The sequence below is a fragment of the Helianthus annuus genome, chromosome 2 (assembly GCF_002127325.2).
Source record: "Helianthus annuus cultivar XRQ/B chromosome 2, HanXRQr2.0-SUNRISE, whole genome shotgun sequence".
Taxonomy (NCBI): domain Eukaryota; kingdom Viridiplantae; phylum Streptophyta; class Magnoliopsida; order Asterales; family Asteraceae; genus Helianthus; species Helianthus annuus.
Genome location: NC_035434.2, coordinates 128,030,240 through 128,049,257, shown reverse-complemented (window position 1 = coordinate 128,049,257; position 19,018 = coordinate 128,030,240). Strand labels below are relative to the sequence as shown.

The 19,018-nt window shown below is 40.3% G+C and overlaps 2 protein-coding genes across 2 annotated transcripts; both read left to right on the top strand.

Moving 5' to 3' along the window:
- The first annotated feature begins 12,899 nt into the window (after positions 1–12,899).
- Positions 12,900–13,887, top strand: LOC110876234. The gene is made up of 3 exons (XM_022124410.1): positions 12,900–13,086; positions 13,176–13,457; positions 13,793–13,887. The coding sequence occupies exons 1-3, from the start codon at positions 12,900–12,902 to the stop codon at positions 13,885–13,887; spliced, it is 564 nt and encodes a 187-aa protein (XP_021980102.1).
- An 826-nt stretch (positions 13,888–14,713) lies between these two features.
- On the top strand, positions 14,714–17,441 carry LOC110878448. Its single transcript, XM_022126751.2, has 3 exons — positions 14,714–15,120; positions 16,410–16,427; positions 17,147–17,441. The coding sequence occupies exons 1-3, from the start codon at positions 14,733–14,735 to the stop codon at positions 17,311–17,313; spliced, it is 573 nt and encodes a 190-aa protein (XP_021982443.1). The 5' UTR covers positions 14,714–14,732; the 3' UTR covers positions 17,314–17,441.
- The last annotated feature ends 1,577 nt before the right edge of the window (positions 17,442–19,018 follow it).

Here is a 19,018-nt window from a genome sequence, read left to right as displayed (position 1 = left end):
GGGTGGAATGCGGTACTCAAATTCAGCGTCGTACCAAGAGCTGCTTGAAAAGTTTCCCACAATCTCGATGTAAACCGAGCATCGCGATCTGAAATGATGTCTCGAGGCGTACCATGATTCTTAATGATCTCGTCGGTGTAGATTTGGGCTAGTTTGGCCACCTTATAGTCTTCTCGTATTGGCAAAAAGTGGGCTGATTTGGTTAGACGGTCGACTATAACCCAAATACTGTCGTGACCTGATGGCGTGGTCGGAAGCTTAGTTATGAAATCCATAGCTACGCTTTCCCACTTCCATACGGGTATCGGCGGTTGTTCGAGTAAGCCTGAAGGTCTTTGGTGTTCAGCCTTGACTCTTGCACAAGTTAAACAGCTACCAACATATAGAGCAATATCCCTTTTCATCCCAGGCCACCAGTACTTGTAGCGAAGGTCCTGGTACATTTTGTCCGCACCGGGATGAATGGAATATCGGGATTTGTGGGCTTCGTTCATGATAATCTTTCGCAAATCTGTCCTCCTCGGAACCCAGATTCGGTCCAGATAATAGAATATCCCGTTGGCTTTGCTCACGAGCTGAGTTCCATCGTGATAGATTCGCTCTTTCTTCAACGTACGCTCGTTAAAGCAAGCGTGTTGTGCTTCGCGGATGAGAGCTTCGAGGTTATACTGAGCCTGGATGTTTCGAACACCTATCACGTAATTCTTTCTGCTGAGGGCGTCTGCAACTACATTCGCCTTGCCTGGGTGATAACGGATCTCACAGTCGTAATCGTTGAGAAGTTCTACCCATCGGCGTTGACGCATATTGAGTTCTCTCTGGTTAAAGATATGTTGTAGGCTCTTGTGATCGGTAAAGATCGTACACCTTGTACCATACAGGTAGTGTCGCCAAATCTTTAAGGCAAAGACAACTGCGCCTAGCTCGAGGTCATGGGTTGTATAGTTCTTCTCGTGGATTTTGAGCTGTCGAGATGCGTAAGCTATAACCTTGTCTCGTTGCATGAGAACACAGCCAAGTCCAAGGTTTGAAGCATCACAATAGACAACGAAGTCATCGCTTCCGTCCGGCAGTGTAAGAACTGGTGCATGGCACAGCATGTGTTTGAGGGTTTGGAAAGCAGTCTCCTGCGCGGTTCCCCATACAAAAGGCTTGTCTTTATGAGTAAGGGAGGTAAGCGGTACAGCAATCTTTGAGAATCCTTCGATGAATCGCCGGTAGTAACCAGCTAATCCGAGAAAAGAGCGAACTTCTGACGGATTCTTTGGCGTAACCCATCCCTTGACTGCCTCAATCTTTGCAGGATCAACGTGTATACCCCGACTATTCACAATATGACCCAGAAATTGAACCTCCTCCAACCAGAACTCACACTTGGAGAACTTGGCGTAGAGTTGGTTTCCCTGAAGCAACTCGAGAACCAATCGCAAATGTTGCGCATGTTCGGCCCTCGATCTGGAATAAATCAGGACATCGTCGATAAATACAATGACGAAACGGTCTAAGAACGGTTTACACACGCGATTTATCAGATCCATAAAGACCGCGGGTGCGTTGGTCAAACCAAAAGGCATGACAACAAATTCGTAGTGGCCGTATCGGGTTCGAAAAGCGGTTTTGGGTATGTCTTCCTCTTGAATCCGCAACTGATGGTAGCCTGATCGTAGATCAATCTTGGAGAAACACTGAGCACCTTGTAGTTGGTCAAACAGATCATCGATTCTTGGTAAGGGGTATCGGTTCTTGATGGTCAGCTTGTTCAATTCCCGGTAATCGATGCACATTCGGAACGACCCGTCCTTCTTTTTGACGAAAAGGACTGGTGCGCCCCATGGAGAAGTGCTCGGGCGAATGAAGCCTTTTTCAAGTAATTCTTGGAGTTGGTTTGAGAGTTCTCGCATCTCAGATGGAGCGAGTCGATACGGAGCTTTGGCCACTGGGTTGGCTCCTGGAATAAGGTCGATTCGAAAGTCGATATCACGACTTGGAGGTAATCCAGGAAGATCATCAGGGAACACCTGAGGAAATTCTCGGACAACAGGAACATCCTTGACTTCAACTTTCTTTTTCTTGTCCGTCTCAGCTACAACAATGTTGGCCAAGAAGGCTCGATATTCCTTGCGGAGATATTTGCGAGCTTGAAGACAGGACATGAGCTTGAGATCTTTCGCAGTAGTTTCACCATAAACACATAGAATATCACCACTAGCTAGCACAAAACGAATCATCTTATCGGAACACACAACTTCAGCACGGTTTTCACGAAGAAAGTCCATGCCTACTATGACATCGAAACTTCCGAGTTGCATTGGAATGAGATTAATCGGGAATATATGATTGTTGAGCTCGAGAGTACAATCACGGAGCACAGAATTGACAGCAATGGTTCTTCCGGTAGCGACTTCTACTTCGAATGACGACGAAAGATAAGAGCGCTTACGTCTAAGAAGTTTCTCGAATTCAAAGGACACAAAGCAGTTATCGGCTCCAGTATCAAACAAACATGATGCATATATACCATTCACAAGGAACGTACCATTGACCACGTTGTTATCAGCTTGAGCCTGGCGTGCATTGATGTTGAAAGTTCTGGCGTGCGCGGCTTGTTGTTGAGGCTGTTGTTGTTGTTGCTGGGGTTGTTGAGCTTCTTGTTTCACCACCCTGTTCGGGCACCGGTTTGCGAAGTGGTTAGGGTCACCACATGCAAAGCAGGTCCGAACATTGTTTGCCGGGGCCTGTGCAGCTTGAGGAGCTTGAGGAGCAGGTAGCAGGGCTTGGTTAACAGTGACTTGATGCAGAGGCTTGACTTGCTTATCCCAGAAACCAGCCTTCACCCGCTTGTCATTAATCTCAGCGGCGAGCAGGTAGGTCTCCTCAATCGTTGCGGGCTTTGAAGCTAGGACAAAATCCGCTACACAGTCAGGAAGAGCGCGGATGTATTTTTTGATGGTCATGTCGGGAGTCTTGACCTGGTCTGGACAGATGATGCTTAACTGCTTGAAGCGAGCAGTGAGACCGGCGTTGTCACCCTTGTCTTGTTTAATACCCCAGAATTCATCCTCCAACTTATGACGCTCATGGGAGGGACAGTATTCTTCGATCATGATTTCCTTCAGCTTCTTCCATGACAGAGCATAGGCTGCGTCGTTTCCGCGCTTGTTTCTTTCAGCAGTCCACCAGTCCAAAGCACGGGACTGGAAGACGCCAGTAGCATTGAGAGTCCGGAGATTATCTGGGCATCCACTTTGACGAAAGGTGACTTCTATCGAGTCAAACCAGTGAAACATAGCCGTTGGACCATCCTCGCCGGTGAACTCTTTTGGCCCACATGCCTTAAATTGCTTGAAGCTAAAAGCAGTCTTGCTGGATTCTTTCGGAGCATCAGCTTGTGACATCTCAGATGATTTGCTGGCGTTCTCATAAACCTCACTCACGGCCTTCGCCACGGTCTTAGAGATGATAGCAGCCAGACGTCGATCTCTTTTCTCCTGGCGGGTAAGACGCGAGCGTGATCTAGGTTGTCCAGATGACGACATGGTCTGCAATAGACATCGTCACAGGCTCAACACAACGAATTCGAGTCTCACACGTTCTTAGATCTCTAAAGCTTAGAATCACGTCGCATCTCTCGTCACGTAACACATATAATCACATAAGCACATAATCATAGAGGCACATAAGCACAGAAGCAATTAGAGCACATAAGCAATTAAGCAAATAGAGCACTTAATTCCCTAAACACGTACGAAATTTTATCACAGAGGTAGTCAGAAAACAGAAACCTACAGCCACAAGTCGAGTGTCGTTCGTTTTGCATATCGGATAGCATCACATCGTATCGTCTAACTTAGTCGTATAGCGTAGCATAGCACACTGGTTTCGTTTAGATCACATCAACAGGGATTTGAATCGAGATAGAATAGCAACAAGGTCACGCAGATTGATAACAAATGGAGTAACCAACAAATCTTAAAACACGTAAACAGGTAAATCATATAAAATCAACAAAACAACACTCAAAATCGGAAAATGGATTGTCTGCGGCTACTAGACTTTGACTAACCATGGCAATTTAACTATTCACAGTTGACTTGTCGTCACTTTCGACTCTAGGGGACATGTTCCTGCCTCGATTCTTGGGCATTATGCATGCGCATTCTAGGTCATACTCGTGAGTTCAGGTCGTTGGAGTCCGTCAATTGCCTTGGCGAGATGAAATAAAGTCGGAATAACTGCCAAGGTTAGGGTTTCACCCCTAGCTCAGCAATTCCTTCCTTGTTTTAAGAAAATTTAGAGGAAAGTTTTCATCAAATTACGGGTTTCAGCCCTAATTTGGTATAATTCTCCCCCGTTTGTTGATAGAAAATCGCACAAAATAATCGGCAAAGATTTTGTAATTTAGGCAGGAATTTGCGGGTTTCACTCCTAATCCCGTCCAATTACAAAATTTGGCTCGGAGTTCGGATGTAATGATAGAATAGAAGGAAACAACATAAGATAAGCACGTAAACTTGGTCTCTTGGTTCCTAACTATAGTCTAGGTCTCTAAGACAGCGATCCGGACTAGATCGTGTCTAACCTAATTCCCTATAGTTATGGCTCTGATACCAATCTGTCACACCTCAACCGATGGCGGAATCATCGGGGCGCGGCACTGAGCGAAACAGATTGTTCAGAAGTTTCCACAACAACTATCATACAATTCAGTTATATAACACGTCCCATACCGTGTCCCAAATAATAACAAGTTATCATAGAAATCAACTAAACAATATGGGAACTGTTCCGACAACTCAAATTCTTAATTATTACAGACCGAATTAAATATTGTTTTAAGACTTCTAGACGACTATCCGTAAATCTTACTGACTGCAGGTGCCAGTACAAGATCTACAGATAATTATGGCCCTGGAGCAGGTACGTGGACACTGTCCTAAGGTCACAGGCTCCTAGAAGCTTATTATTGCCTCGCTTCCCTAGCAAGCTAGTAGCTTAAACACCTGTCACATACGTTAAAATAAAAGTCAATACATATAATGTAAAGGTGAGTACACAAGTTTGATATAGCATATAGAGTTCGAATAGTTTACGCATAACCAAGCACGTACACAAGGGAAAACGATGCATGTAAATTATCGACATGGGACCATCGATACCAACGACTTCGAGTTGACTGTCCGAGACAGTTCGCAATACATGATTACCACCGTAATCCATGCAAGTAATTGTCCTTAGCAACCCCCGTGGGAACGGGTGCTGAGTCCAAACTATAGTACTATGTTGCTAAAGCAGGTAGATAGCACTCCACGTGTAAACATAATAAACAGCAATCATTTAGACAAGTAATACATGCAAGTAGGTTAGCGTTCAAATAGTTTGTGTTGTTTGTGAATTTGATAGATTACGTATGTAACACCCAAAAGTGCTGAAAGCAAAAAGGGATCGAGTATACTCACAGTGGTTGATCGTGGATTGAAGGGAGCACTGAGAATAGGTTAGCCTGAATAGTTCGATAACACAACGATGAGTAACGCGGAAAAAGTAAACAATGTACTTGGATCGAGTAGGCCGTTCGATCGGACAGCAGTTCGATCGAGTGGGCTGTTCGATTGGTTTGAAAGTCCGTTCGAACATCCATTCGATCGGCCGGCTGGCTCGATCGGCTGGTTCCTTCAAGTGGATTGTTTCTTCCTTTGATGCGAAGGATGTGTTTGTGTATGATGGTTTGTACTACCTTTCAAGTTGGCCGATCGAACAGCTGTTCGATCGGTTAGCCCAACCGATCGGTTAGCATTGCATTGTTTTCAAATATGTCACTCGATCGGCTGGCATGCTCGATCGGGTGACATTCCAATGTTTCGAAAAGTTTAAGTGTTTTGAAATGTAGTATCTCATGATTCGAGTAGTAATGATTACAATCGAGTGGCGTAGTCGATCGAACAGTACCTCGTCAATACTACACTTCATGAGTTTGTGGGACTAAGTGCTAGTCGATCGGTTAGCCTAGCCGATCGGCTGGCGTAGTCGTTCGGTTGGGCTGTTCGATCGAACAGCCTAGCCGTTCGGCCAGCTTCTCGATTCGGTTAACCTTTCACTTAACACTTGGTTATTCCCGTTAATTGTTGATGTTTTAGAGATATTTTGACTACGAGTTGAACCACAAAGCTGAAGTCCCTACTTAGCCTACTGACTCGAGCAGGAATCACCCCAACTCGGTCGGAGACGGTTTGGAACCCAAGTTTAACGTTTAACCCGGAATCGGTATATCTCTCGGTAGAACCCGAATCTTGCACCATGTGTTTGTTTAGAATGGTTTATAAATCGGTTCAAGCTTCGTTTTCACCGGTTTGAGTGTAAAAGAGTTGAAAGATAGATGAAAACCCATCTTCCAATCCTTTTCCACCGTGAAATGTTAAGATCTTTGGAAGATTTTAGGTTATTTATGTGGAAATCGGTTAGATCTAGCTTATTCATGGTTGAATGAAGTCAAGAACATGAAGTTCTTGATGAACACCAAGAACACCATGATGACATCACTCAAGAACACCTAGATCTTGGTGATTTCATGGATGAAATCCAAGTTTTGAAAGATAGAAAGATGGAGAATCGATTAATGAACAAAAACGTACAAGGATTAGAGCGAAATACTTACCGGTTTGAGAGAAATCTGAGAAATAGCGAGATGAGAAGGCTGGTCGGTCAGAGCTTTTCCAAAAGTGGAAAGTTTGACAAGGACAGCCCTATTTATAGGCTTCCAAAAGAGGAAAGGGTCAGCTGATCGAACAGCATCCCTGATCGAGCAGCTGTCCGATCGAACAGCCTGTTCGATCGGCTAGCCTGTTCGATCAGGTTGCCCTGTTCGATCGGCTTGCCTGGTTTTTGAGTGTTTCGCGACGATTTTTGATATTTCGAGTTCGATGAACGATGATTTGAGAATGATAGAATTCCTAATCAAATTACTTTTAGTCTCAACTACTATATCTAACATACAAGCATCCTTACAACCATTTCGGGTTCGATTTCCATTGAGTTTGATTCACCTTTGAGTCTTGATTGATTTGATTGATTCACCACACATTTTAACATAAAAGTAAACATGCACAAGTAACACATAAGGCACACACACACGTATAAAAAGTACTAAAATCCCCACACTTGAGTTTGATGATTGATTCGATTCACCTTGGTTATTGATTGATTAGCTTTATTGCGTTGTTACTTCCTATCATTCACAGTCGGTCGTTGATTCACAGTTCGATTATCGGTCGATTAGTTTGATTATACAACACTTACTCCAAATAATACGAAAATCAAAATGAAACTAAAATGAAATTAATCTTTATTAATCTTTAATTCCAATAACAGTCAACACTTGACTTTGACTTTGACTTTTGGAAAACACGGGGTGTTACACACCGACAACATGTTAATTCATCAAGAAGACCATGTTCATGATTTTCAACATGGAAGAAACAGTTAAAGATGATTGTTGGTATTTGGATAGTGGTTGTAGTAATCACATGACATGAAACAAAGGCCTGTTCATAAGATGACGATGACGAAACTTTAAAAAAAGGAAGTAAGAACGGGTGATGACAAGAGGTTAGAGGTGTTAGGCAGCGGAGAAGTCATGATTATAATAAGAGGACGAAGTAAAAAGGTACCAAATGCGTTCTACGTGAAAGGTTTTAAACACAATCTTTTGAGTGTGGGGTAACTCATACAAAAAGGATATACAGTCAAGTTCGCAAAGGAACAATGCACAATCAAGGACACAAACAATGAAGTCATGGGTACCATAAGAATGAAAAATAACAAGATGTTTCCACTCAACCCCGAAAGTGATCTAACGTTAGCCATGACCATGACAACGAAGGATGTTTCAATACTCTGGCACAAACGCTTCGGACATGTGAATTTAAATACTTTGGTAGATATGGGAAACAAAGAAGTAGTACTTGGGTTACCGAAAATTTCAAGAGATAATAGCATATATGGAGGGTGTGTATCAGGTACACAAGCAAGGAAAGCTTTTCCGAATAAAACCAAGTGGCATGCAACTAAGCCACTGCAACTTATTCACTCGGATATCTGTGGTCCGATGAGGACAGAATCCATTGGTGGTTGTAGATACTTCATCACTTTTATTGACGATTTTACAATAAAGACTTGGGTTTATTTCCTTAAACTCAAGTTCGAGGCCTTGAATTACTTTAAAGCATTCAAAGCGTTAACTAAAAAGCAATCAGATCATATGATAAAAACGTTAAGGACTGATCGTGGAGGAGAATATTGTGGAAAACTGTTTCAAGATTTCTTGAAGGTGAATGGGATACATCATCAACTCACTAATAGTTAGTCACCCCAACAAAATGGGGTAGCAGAGCGTAAAAACAGAACGCTAATGGAGTTAAGCAGAAGCATGATGAATATAAAGAAGTTGCCAAATAAATATTGGGTAGAAGCAATAGCATGTACCACCTACATTCTAAATCGAACGGTTACTAAGACCAGACCGAATACAACTCCTTTTGAAGCGTGGAATGGAAGAAAACCTAATGTAGAACATTTTAAAGTCTTCGGTAGCGTAGCTTATGTTCATATACCCAAGCAACAGTGGAACAAATTAGATGACAAAACCGAGAAAATGATCTTTGTTGGATATAGTGAAAACATCAAAGGATATAAGCTGTATAATCCACTAAACAATAAGATCACAATAAGCCGAGATGTTATTTTCGATGAAAGTAAAAGATGGGTCATAAATTCAGAGCCAACTGATGTTCCCTACATGATAATAGAGGACAAAGAGGAATATGCAGATCAAAATATCATGAACCAGAAGTCTTCGGATGATCACAACGAACCTGACCCTACACAAAATGAAGATACAACAGGACCTGCAGATGTAAATGCTGAAGCAATTTCTGGATCAGATAATCCTCAACAGCAGACTCAGCATCAGCATAATGACGAGACTTCTTCGACAGATTCTGAAAACGAAGTGATTAATACGAGAAGCATTAATAGTATTTACAGAGACTCAAGGGCTCTAACTGATGCTGAAGTATTACAAAAGTACAATGAAAGCCAGGTGATTAATTTCGTTCTTTATGCTAATGCTGATCCAACCACTTATGAGGAAGCTAGCAAGGATACGAAATGGATCGATGCCATGGACAAGGAAATGGAGTCCATTTATAAAAATCAAACATGGGATCTAGTGGACCCTCCAAGAAACCAAAAGCCCATAGGAGTTAACTGGATCTACAAGACAAAGTATGATGAAAAGGGCAATATAGACAAACATAAAGCAAGATTGGTAGTAAAAGGGTATAAACAAAAGTTCGGAACAGATTATCAAGAAGTATTTCCTCTGGTAATCAGATTTGAGACGGTACGTTTAGTACTGCCTCTCGCGGCTCAAAATGATTGGCATCTTCATCAAATGGATGCAAAAACTACGTTTTTTGAATGGAAAATTAAAGGAACAAGTATATATAGAACAACCACAAGGATACATTAAACAAGGAGAAGAAACAAAGGTATGTCATCTCAAGCGAGCGTTATATGATTTAAAATAGGCACCAAGGGCGTGGTATAGCAGGATAGATACATATTTTATGCAACATGAATTTAAAAAATGCACATATGAACATACCTTATACACTAAGGATGCCAAGGAAGGGAAGTTGGTGATATGTTTATACGTAGACGATTTGATTATAGCTAGCAGTTCTATGAAGCTAATTTCTGACTTCAAGGATGCAATGAAAAGAGAATTCGAGATGACAGATATGGGAAAATTACATTACTTTCTTGGTATGGAAGTACTGTATGAGAATGGTAATATAATTCTATCTCAAAGAAAATATATGAGGAACTTACTTGAAAAATATAGAATGGCTCAATGCAATACAGTCTCAACTCCAATGGAATATGGCCTCAAATTATCTAAGGATGATCTGGAAGAGTTTATAGATGAAGGTGTATATAGAAGTCTTGTAGGTAGTCTAATGTATTTAACAAACACGAGGCCGGATATCATGTTTGCAGTGGGTAAAATAAGTAGATTCATGGAAAGCCCAAAGAGAAGCCACTGGGAAGCTGCTGAACGCATACTGAAATACATTAAAGGCACTCTGGATCAAGGTATCATGTACTCTAAAGGAGGAAAACAAAAGCTCATGGGTTTTAGCGACAGTGATTATGCAGGAAACATAGATGATAGCAAAAGCACATCCAGTTATATTTTTCACCTAGGATCAGGACAGTGGCGGATCTAGGATTCCGACCAAGCGGGAACGTTTTATAAATAGGCGGTAACGAAATCGAAAAAACGTCAAATTTTTCCAAAATTTACACTAAAAACGTCAAAAATTTTCCGACCAAGCGGTAGCGGAGGCTACCCCTTGTTTAGCTATATATCCGCCCTTGGATCAGGACCTATATCCTGGCAATCAAAGAAGCAAAAGGTTGTAGCTCTATCTTCAACGGAAGCAGAATATATGGCCCTAACCTTAGCTGGATGTCAAGCAATATGGTTAAAAAGGATCCTAGATGACCTGCAGGGAAAGAATGATTATCCAATACCTATATACTGTGACAACAAGTCTACCATCTGTCTAGCTAGAGATCCAGTATATCATGGAAAAAGCAAGCACATACGGGTCAAGTATCACTTCATCAGAGATCTAATAAAAAGGGAAGACGTAGCAGTAATTTTCTGTGCAACTAAGGACCAATTGACTGACATAATGACCAAGGCACTGCAACCGAAGGATTTTCTTCGCTTAAAGATTTTACGGCACATGATGCTGCATTGATCTAGTTTACTGAAGGGTGTTAGACAAATATATTTTTAATCATATAAGCTAGATATATTACACGTTATTATTATTATTCTTATTCCTAATAGCTGAATTATGTATCTATGTATATATCATGTACTGCACAATTCAGAAATATCAATTCATTTTATGAACAAGCAAATTCTGTCGAAACCCTAATCATATTCAAGGAAATCCTACACTTTTGTAGGTTAATTTTGTGGGTACGGGTCAAAACCAGGTCACTGGATACGGGTCGAGGATTTGTATCAAACGAGTTGCAGGAATTTTGTTTATATAGTCACATGTTTTTGTGTTTAATTAGATCATGGGTTTGTTTTATTGTTTTATAGGAGTAGTTCTTTTAGTTTTTGCACATTACATGATCGGTCCTTATAAAATGTAGGGTTATGATCAAATACAAAGGCTTCTAAAAATAAGAAGTGTACAAAGACTACTAAAAATAAATCCACTTCAAAAAAAGAAAAAAAAAGATTTCTTGTAGGTTCCAAGGTCTAATTTACCGAGTCAGACTTTGGCCCATTTTTTGGATCTTAAATTGGCGCCATCCGATTTCTGTTCATAGTCTTTAAGTAGTTGAACTTCTTGAACGTTACTAATTAATGGCGGCCTCAGGTCCTTTTGACTTGGGTACTCCTTTCGCAACAACAGTAACTTCCACGCCCACCATAACTATGGTAGCATCGGCTCCTAGAAGTTCGGGACCAAACACGTCGTTACTGTTTGTCATTATTCCCACTTCATCTCCTGGAGAAATCAAGTTTATGGCAAAGAATGTCAGTCTTCTCCAGCGACTAAAAGCCCAGCAGTTAAGAGATGAACAAATCCTCGGTTTGCGAACTAGGCTTTTTAATGAAGAAAGCGAACTAGGCTTTTTAATGAAGAAAGCACGGTAAGTAGTGGTTTAGTTGCTTTGGCAACAACTACTATCTCCACCATCGTCACTCATGTTCCATTATGGAGTTCTTATAATAACAATTTCTTGCAGGGGTATCCATGGCCTTCTCCGGCCATTACTAGCCCTACGCGTAACCTGCAAGCAATAACCATGGAAGAAACTGAGCTTACCAAGCCATATCACCCGATCTCCATGACAGCCAAATCAAAATTTTCGCAGTGGATTGTTCATGCAAAACTACCTCCAAAGCTAAAAATGTCATCCACCGTCAAAAAGTACGATAGCACTACCGATCCGGATGATCATATGTTCAGTTTCGACGGGGCCGCTAGGGTGGAGCAATGGTCAATGCCAACATGGTGCTTCATGTTCGCACTTTGAATAGCAAAGAATCTCACGTGTAAATCCATCCTGTTTGGGGCTATGTTCAAAGTCGACTCCTTGACCGCCATAAGACCCTGTCTCCTGATGGACGAGAACCAGATGGAATTCGTAAACCCTTGCCCCCGTCAGGTACGAACCCGGGATTAAAGCCCCAATTCGTCTCTTCACCCAGATGTCCCTCGGAAATGACTCAAGTGGGAATCGAACTCGTGTCTTCAATAGGAAAAACATGTCGTTTGACCACTAGACCAACATCTCAGGATTATAATGGGTGTTCTAATAACATTATTAATATTTTAAATTTTTAGACTACGGGACAACATCTTATGATTGTAACGGGTGTTTGAGGATTATTAGCTTCTTAGGCTAGAGGGTATGCGGTTCGTCCCCACCCCCGTCGAGGAACGGCGACGCCGGCACACCCCCCCCCCCCCCCCCCCCCCGTCCCCGTCCTCTCCGTCCTGCTCAAGACGTTGGCGACGGTCCAAATTTGGTGGGGCCCCCTTCCTTTTTGACCGTTAAAAATAAAAAAAAAATCTAACTTTTATTTCAAAAGCAACGCAACGGTTATATTTCAAATAAATACTCATTTCACTCCCACTTTTATAAATACTCACCTCTTTTACACCATTTTTCACAACTTTTCACCCACTACAATCTCATATATCTATCACATTTTATAACCCCTCTTCCCTTTTTATAAAGACTCACTAACTTTTATACCATTTTTTACCCACTACCACCCCATCTCTCTCTCAAAAATTACCATGGTTTCACCTTCTTCCATTTCTTCCATTTCTTCGTCTTCTTCGTCTACATGGTATTCATCATCTTCGGAAGAGGATGCAATTATGCATAACATGATTATGAACGCGGCTCAGGTCTTCATGGCGGGTGATGAAGCATCGCCCCAACGGCTAACTAGACGAGCAAAATTAAACCGAGACCAAGAAGGTACTTTATTATTTTTTCCTTATGTTTTATATAGATTTGAAAATGTATTTTATAATTAATTTCATTTATGTTTCGTTTTAAATTTATAGCCGCCCACGATAAACAAGTAGCCGATTATTTTGCCGACGAACCCTTGTACACAGCCGAGATTTTTCGACGTCGGTTCCGCATGAGTCGTCCACTTTTTTTACGTATCGCATGCGACATGGCCCAGTCTGATCCGTTTTTTACACTGCGAAACGACGCTAGGGGGCAAAGGGGTTTCAGTAATTTACAAAAATGTACGTCGGCCATTCGCCAACTGGCATACGGTTACGCACCCGATGCATTAGACGAGTTTATAAGGATGTCTGAAAGAACCGCAAGTCTATGTTTGCACAAGTTTTGCGAATGGGTTGTCAAATTATATAGCAAGAGATACCTGCGGAGACCGAACTCAAACGACGTTCAAAAATTATATCAAGCACACAAACAGAGACATGGTTTCCCAGGAATGCTCGGGAGCATTGATTGCATGCACTGACCGTGGCAGAACTGCCCAGTTGCCTGGCAAGGTCAGTATACGAGGGGAGATCATGGACATCCGACTATTATTCTAGAGGCTGTTGCGTCACAGGATCTCTGGATCTGGCATGTTTTTTTGGTCTACCTGGTTCGCTCAATGACCTCAACATCATATACCAGTTACAAATATTTGACGATGTAGTGGCGGGAACAGGTCCAGACACAAGTTTTACGGTTTCGGGGGTGGAATACAGGCGAGGTTACTACATAGCCGATGGAATATACCCAACGTACTAGACAATCGTTAAAACTATTCCGCACCCGACAGACGAAAAAAGAAAAAAAATTTGCGAAGTATCAAGAGGGTGCGAGAAAAGATATTGAACGGGCTTTTGGTGTTCTACAAAAAAATGGAAAATCATTGAACATCCAGCACGTTCGGCTACACCAAAGAGGTTACGACACATTATGAACGCTTGTATCATCCTTCATAACATGATCATTGAAGACGAAGGTAGAGCGATATGCGAGTACGAGGAAAACGCATCTACTGGAAATTCTGTTCCAGTTAGTGGGGAACAACAAGATTTAAACATGTTCGCTCTACGTAACGAGTACACGCATCATAACCTACAAGCGGACTTGGTGGGGTACATTTGGAACAACGCTCAAAACGAACCAGACGACGACATGGAGGACGAAGACTAGTAGCTTTTTTTTAATATATTAGGATTTTTTTAAGTTTATGTTTTTTTTAAGTTTATTCTTTTTTCAAGTTTATGTTTTTTTTTAATGTATGTTTTTTTTCTTAAGTTTATGTAATGTTTTTAAATGTTAATGAAAATATTTTGTTAATTTATTTGTTAAATGTAAAAAAAGTAGAAGATTAAAAAAATAAAAAAATATAAAAGTGATGGGGTAGGATCATCTAAGACCATCCGCCATACCATCTAGTTTTGTGGGATGTATCATCCTTGTGAGGTCTATGATATGACGCCTACGTGACGAATCATCCTCCAAGTAAGGATCATCACCATACCCGCCTTAATAAAACCAATCCAAACAATTTTCTATTTTCCTAAAAAAAATCAACCACACGTGTAAACTACAGAACTCACGGCCAAACATAGATAAGGAACTTGATGTTCTTCACAAATATAGTTAAACCCACAATGATCAACTCTCTTCAAACGCATTACACTAACCCAGTCTTACTTTCTTCTTCTTCTTATCGAAACAATGTCACCATCAACAATCCTTATCCCAACAAAACCAAACAGTTCAACTTCAATTCCTCCGCAAACCCAAAATTTTCGAACACAAAGCGAAGCAATTTTGCCGTAAACGCATTACCATTTCCAGTAGACCCATGGTCACCCACCATTGATTCACAGAGCATAGCTTCACAACTCTTTGCTGTCTCCTTGTTTCCGTACATTGGGTTTTTGTACTTCATTACTAGATCTAATTCTGCACCCAAGCTTACCCTTTTTGGGTTCTACTTCTTGCTTGCTTTTGTGGGTGCCACCAGTTAAGTTTTAGTTTTCCCCTTTGGTTTGTTGCATGTTGTGGAGGTGTTTTAGGTTTTGATTGGATGCCTGCCAATTGTTTGATGAAATGACTGACTGAATTGTGTTTGACTTGTAGTTTACTGTGAATTGTGTCTTTTTTGGAAATCATGCTATGCATCATTTCTTTTGATTTTACATTCTGTAATATGTCCAAAATCAGTAGTTTAGGAAACTGTGTTATCTTGGTTTTTAGAAGCACAGCGGCGCTGCTGCACTATGATGCGTTTCGACCCAAAAGCTGATGCGTGTTGCTTTATGTATGTGAGGCGTTTGTTATTAAAGAAAGAGTAAATTACAAAAATCGTCCTTTATGTATGTTACTTATTTCAAACTGTGTCCTTTGTATTCAATAATTACAAAAAACGTACTTGATGTTTGCAAACCCTTGCAAGTTATGTCTTGTAGCCCAAACTCAGTTAATTTTTGTGGTTAAATATGATCAAATGGACCCCACATGAGGGTATTTTGGTCATTTTACTCTCATGTGGGGTCCATTTGGTCAGACTTAACCACAAAAATTAACTGAGTTAGGGCTAAAGGACATAACCTACAAGGGTTTGCAAACATCGAGCACGTATTCTGTAATTATTGAAGACAAAGGACACAGTTTGCAATAAGTGACATATATAAAGGACAATTTTTGTAATTTACTCTTAAAGAAAATACTAAAAATTTATTTGAACTTGTTAACTTTAAAACAATAAAGTATAAGATATTCTAATTATCTCTAGTCAGATTTGTTCAAACGATGGTCTAATTTGTTCAAATACTCAAACACAACGGTGAATCAATGTTCATATTTGCAAAACTCAGACCCATTGCAATCGACGGTCTAATTTGTTCAAATACTTGTCAACTGCATAAGGCGCCGCATCAGCTCACGCATAAGATCGCATCACATGCGCGCCATGTAAACGCATCGCGCATGTGATGCGATCTCATTATGTGCTCCTGAATCCCGATGCGTGCATTTTAAAACAAACATGTTATTGTGCCCACAATGGGTTGTTACGATGAACACTGGCATTATTCTAATAAAGTATCCTTACACACTCACACTCCTAATTGTGATACCTTGTTGAGTTGTTGATTGGTTCTGATATTAAAAACATATAATCTGCCTGAGCTATGGTTCAAATCATCTTTCGTTTTTACTTTCAAAGTACATTTGTTGTTCAATCAAATACACTTGATCTAACTATGTTTCTCTGTGATGGTGTTTTTTTTGCGTCTTTTCATCGCATGCAGTCCCAGCAGGAATATACGGTAATATCCTCTTGCCCAGCTTCAATTTTGTTTCCCAATTGAACGGTTAAACTCTTTGCTAGAAATGCGATACCCATAGGGAAAAAAATGGTTGCAAGTCAATCTCGATACAATATTTTTCAAACCAGTTTGCATTTTCGACTTGACCCTTGATCACATAATTTTCCAATGTGTAAGGTAATACAAATTTGCAGTCTTTATATTAAAGAAGTAATCCAACACTTATGTTAGTCAATCTTGATGCATATATTAAATTGGATCATGGTTTTAAAAAACGGTTGAGGCGTGCGCCTCGAGGTGCGCCTCAGGGGGTTTATACTGTATGTGCGCCTCCGAGGGGCTGAGGCGCTAAGAAGGCTGCGCCTTAGGGGTTTTTGATGTTTTTGAGTTTTTGTGTCAATTTCAAGCAATTTATGTCTTTTTTATGTGTGTTTTTTATTATTTTGATGAATTTGATGATGAATTTAGTTAGTATTACTATTTTTATAAGATATATAATATTTTGTATTTATTTTTTAACTCCACCTCAGGCTTACGCCTCGAGGCTTATGCCTCGTGAGGCGAAGGGAAAACGCCTCGAAATTCGTTTCCGTTTTTTTAAACCTTGATAAGGATTTATATTCACATTATTGTTTATTTATAAAAAAAGACTTAGAAAATGAATATTGTTTTTGTTTTTGTTTTGAATGTGTGTAAAAATTCTGAGTCTTTTGGAACAGCTAAGGTGCAGTATGGAACTTCCTTATCAAATGTGGATTGGTTACATGGTGGTGCGGAATCGCTTCTCACTTTGACCAACTTGTTTATCGTTATCGGCCTAAGACAAGCTCTTAGGAAAGTCAACGGTGCAAAAGAGGTACCAGATGACAACAGTCCATCAACTTAAACATATCAGTCTCTCATGGAATTTGTTGTATGTATTAGATGATACCGATATTAATATACATGTTTACCATGAGTTTCTATTTGGACATATTATACTCAGTATCTTACAATCATTCTACCTTTACAATATGCACAAAGTGTTTCGTGTTGAACTTGCTTAGACAGGCTCGTGGCTCGCAAACTAAAGCTCTGGGCATGGCTATTACGAGCTCAAGTTGCAACTAAGTTCGTCCAATAGAGACAATTAAAATCAACTAATGAAGGTTGTCGAACCGATGCTTGCTCATGGTTGTTGACTCGTAGAGGCGTGAGGACTCTGGGCCGATTAAGCAAGACAATTAAAATCAACTAATGGTTTAACCACTCTTATCATGTGTTATCAGTTTTGGTTTTACATATTACATATAAAAAACACTATGAAGTCGAGTGAAACCAGTTTCTTCTACGTGCGTCCGCTCTATGAATGACAAACTGACAACTCTGTTTTTTTAATAAAAACAAGTGCGGTCCATATCTTTTTAGTTGCATGTGGGTGGATCAAGCGGCGGGTTCAAGTCGATCAATTTCTTATAGTTTGCCCTTGTCCCGTTATAGAGTAGTTAAATTGAATGTAGAACCAAAACGTAAGAAAGGATGAGCATTCAATATTTAAAAAACTATTTACATAAAAGATAATGAGTTTACTTTTAGGAAAAATCACTAAAATAGCCATGTTGAGTAGATAAAATATAAAAATAGCCATGAAAAATGTTAAATTACCGCTTAACTAGAGACAAACAAGTCTCCTTTTGGCGCAGGAAAAATGGTGGCAATGAGAGAATGGCGTAGGACGTGAAGGGTTTGGCGCATAAGATGAAAGGTTGGTGCAGGAGCATAAATGCATATTAAAAGTGGTTCAGGAGAGTAATGTGTTAAAGTCAAAAAAGTCAAAGCTACTTCCGTAGGTCAACGGGGCCATTTGGTGATTTTCCTTTTCATTTTATTTTGTTATGCAATTCAAAATTAAAATTCCAAGACGGAAATTTGGCATGATAATGAGGAATGTCAAATATGCAAGAAAGATGGTAAGATGCTGTCGCCACTCAAAACTAGCATCAAGGAAGGAAGAGAATGGAAACCAAGAATGTCAAATATGCCAAGCTTTTTAAATATTCTGCATATGCTTAGTCGCTTAGATATGCTTTTTAATTGCTAATAAGGTCGAATATAGTAATGGTTCTTTGTGTCATTTTGGGAGTTTTTGTGCTCACATGTAGGAGATAATAGGGCATGATGTGGAAGACAACATGATCAAATCATATCCAGTGGCGGACCCAGGATTTTTGGACAATGGGGTCCCATTTTTCCGGCGTTCAAATTTTTTTGATCGGTCGTTGTTCGGGTCGGGTCGGGAAACATAATAGAAAACAATATCATAACTAAATTACAAGTTTCATTTACTACACATTCAGCTAAATATAGGTGAGAAAAATTGAAATAGGAAAAAAATAGAGTGATTAGTTTAAAATCAGGTTTAAGGAAAAAAAAAAAAACACAAAAAAAAACAAGCAGGTATTGAACCCAAGACCTTTTGTGTGTAAACAAGGGGTTTTACCACTGCACTAGGCTCACTTTCATTGTTATGGGGTCCAACTAAATTATTTTATGGGGTCCATAGAAAATTTTATATACCGCTTCTACTACTTTTTTAAAAAAGATTGGGGTCC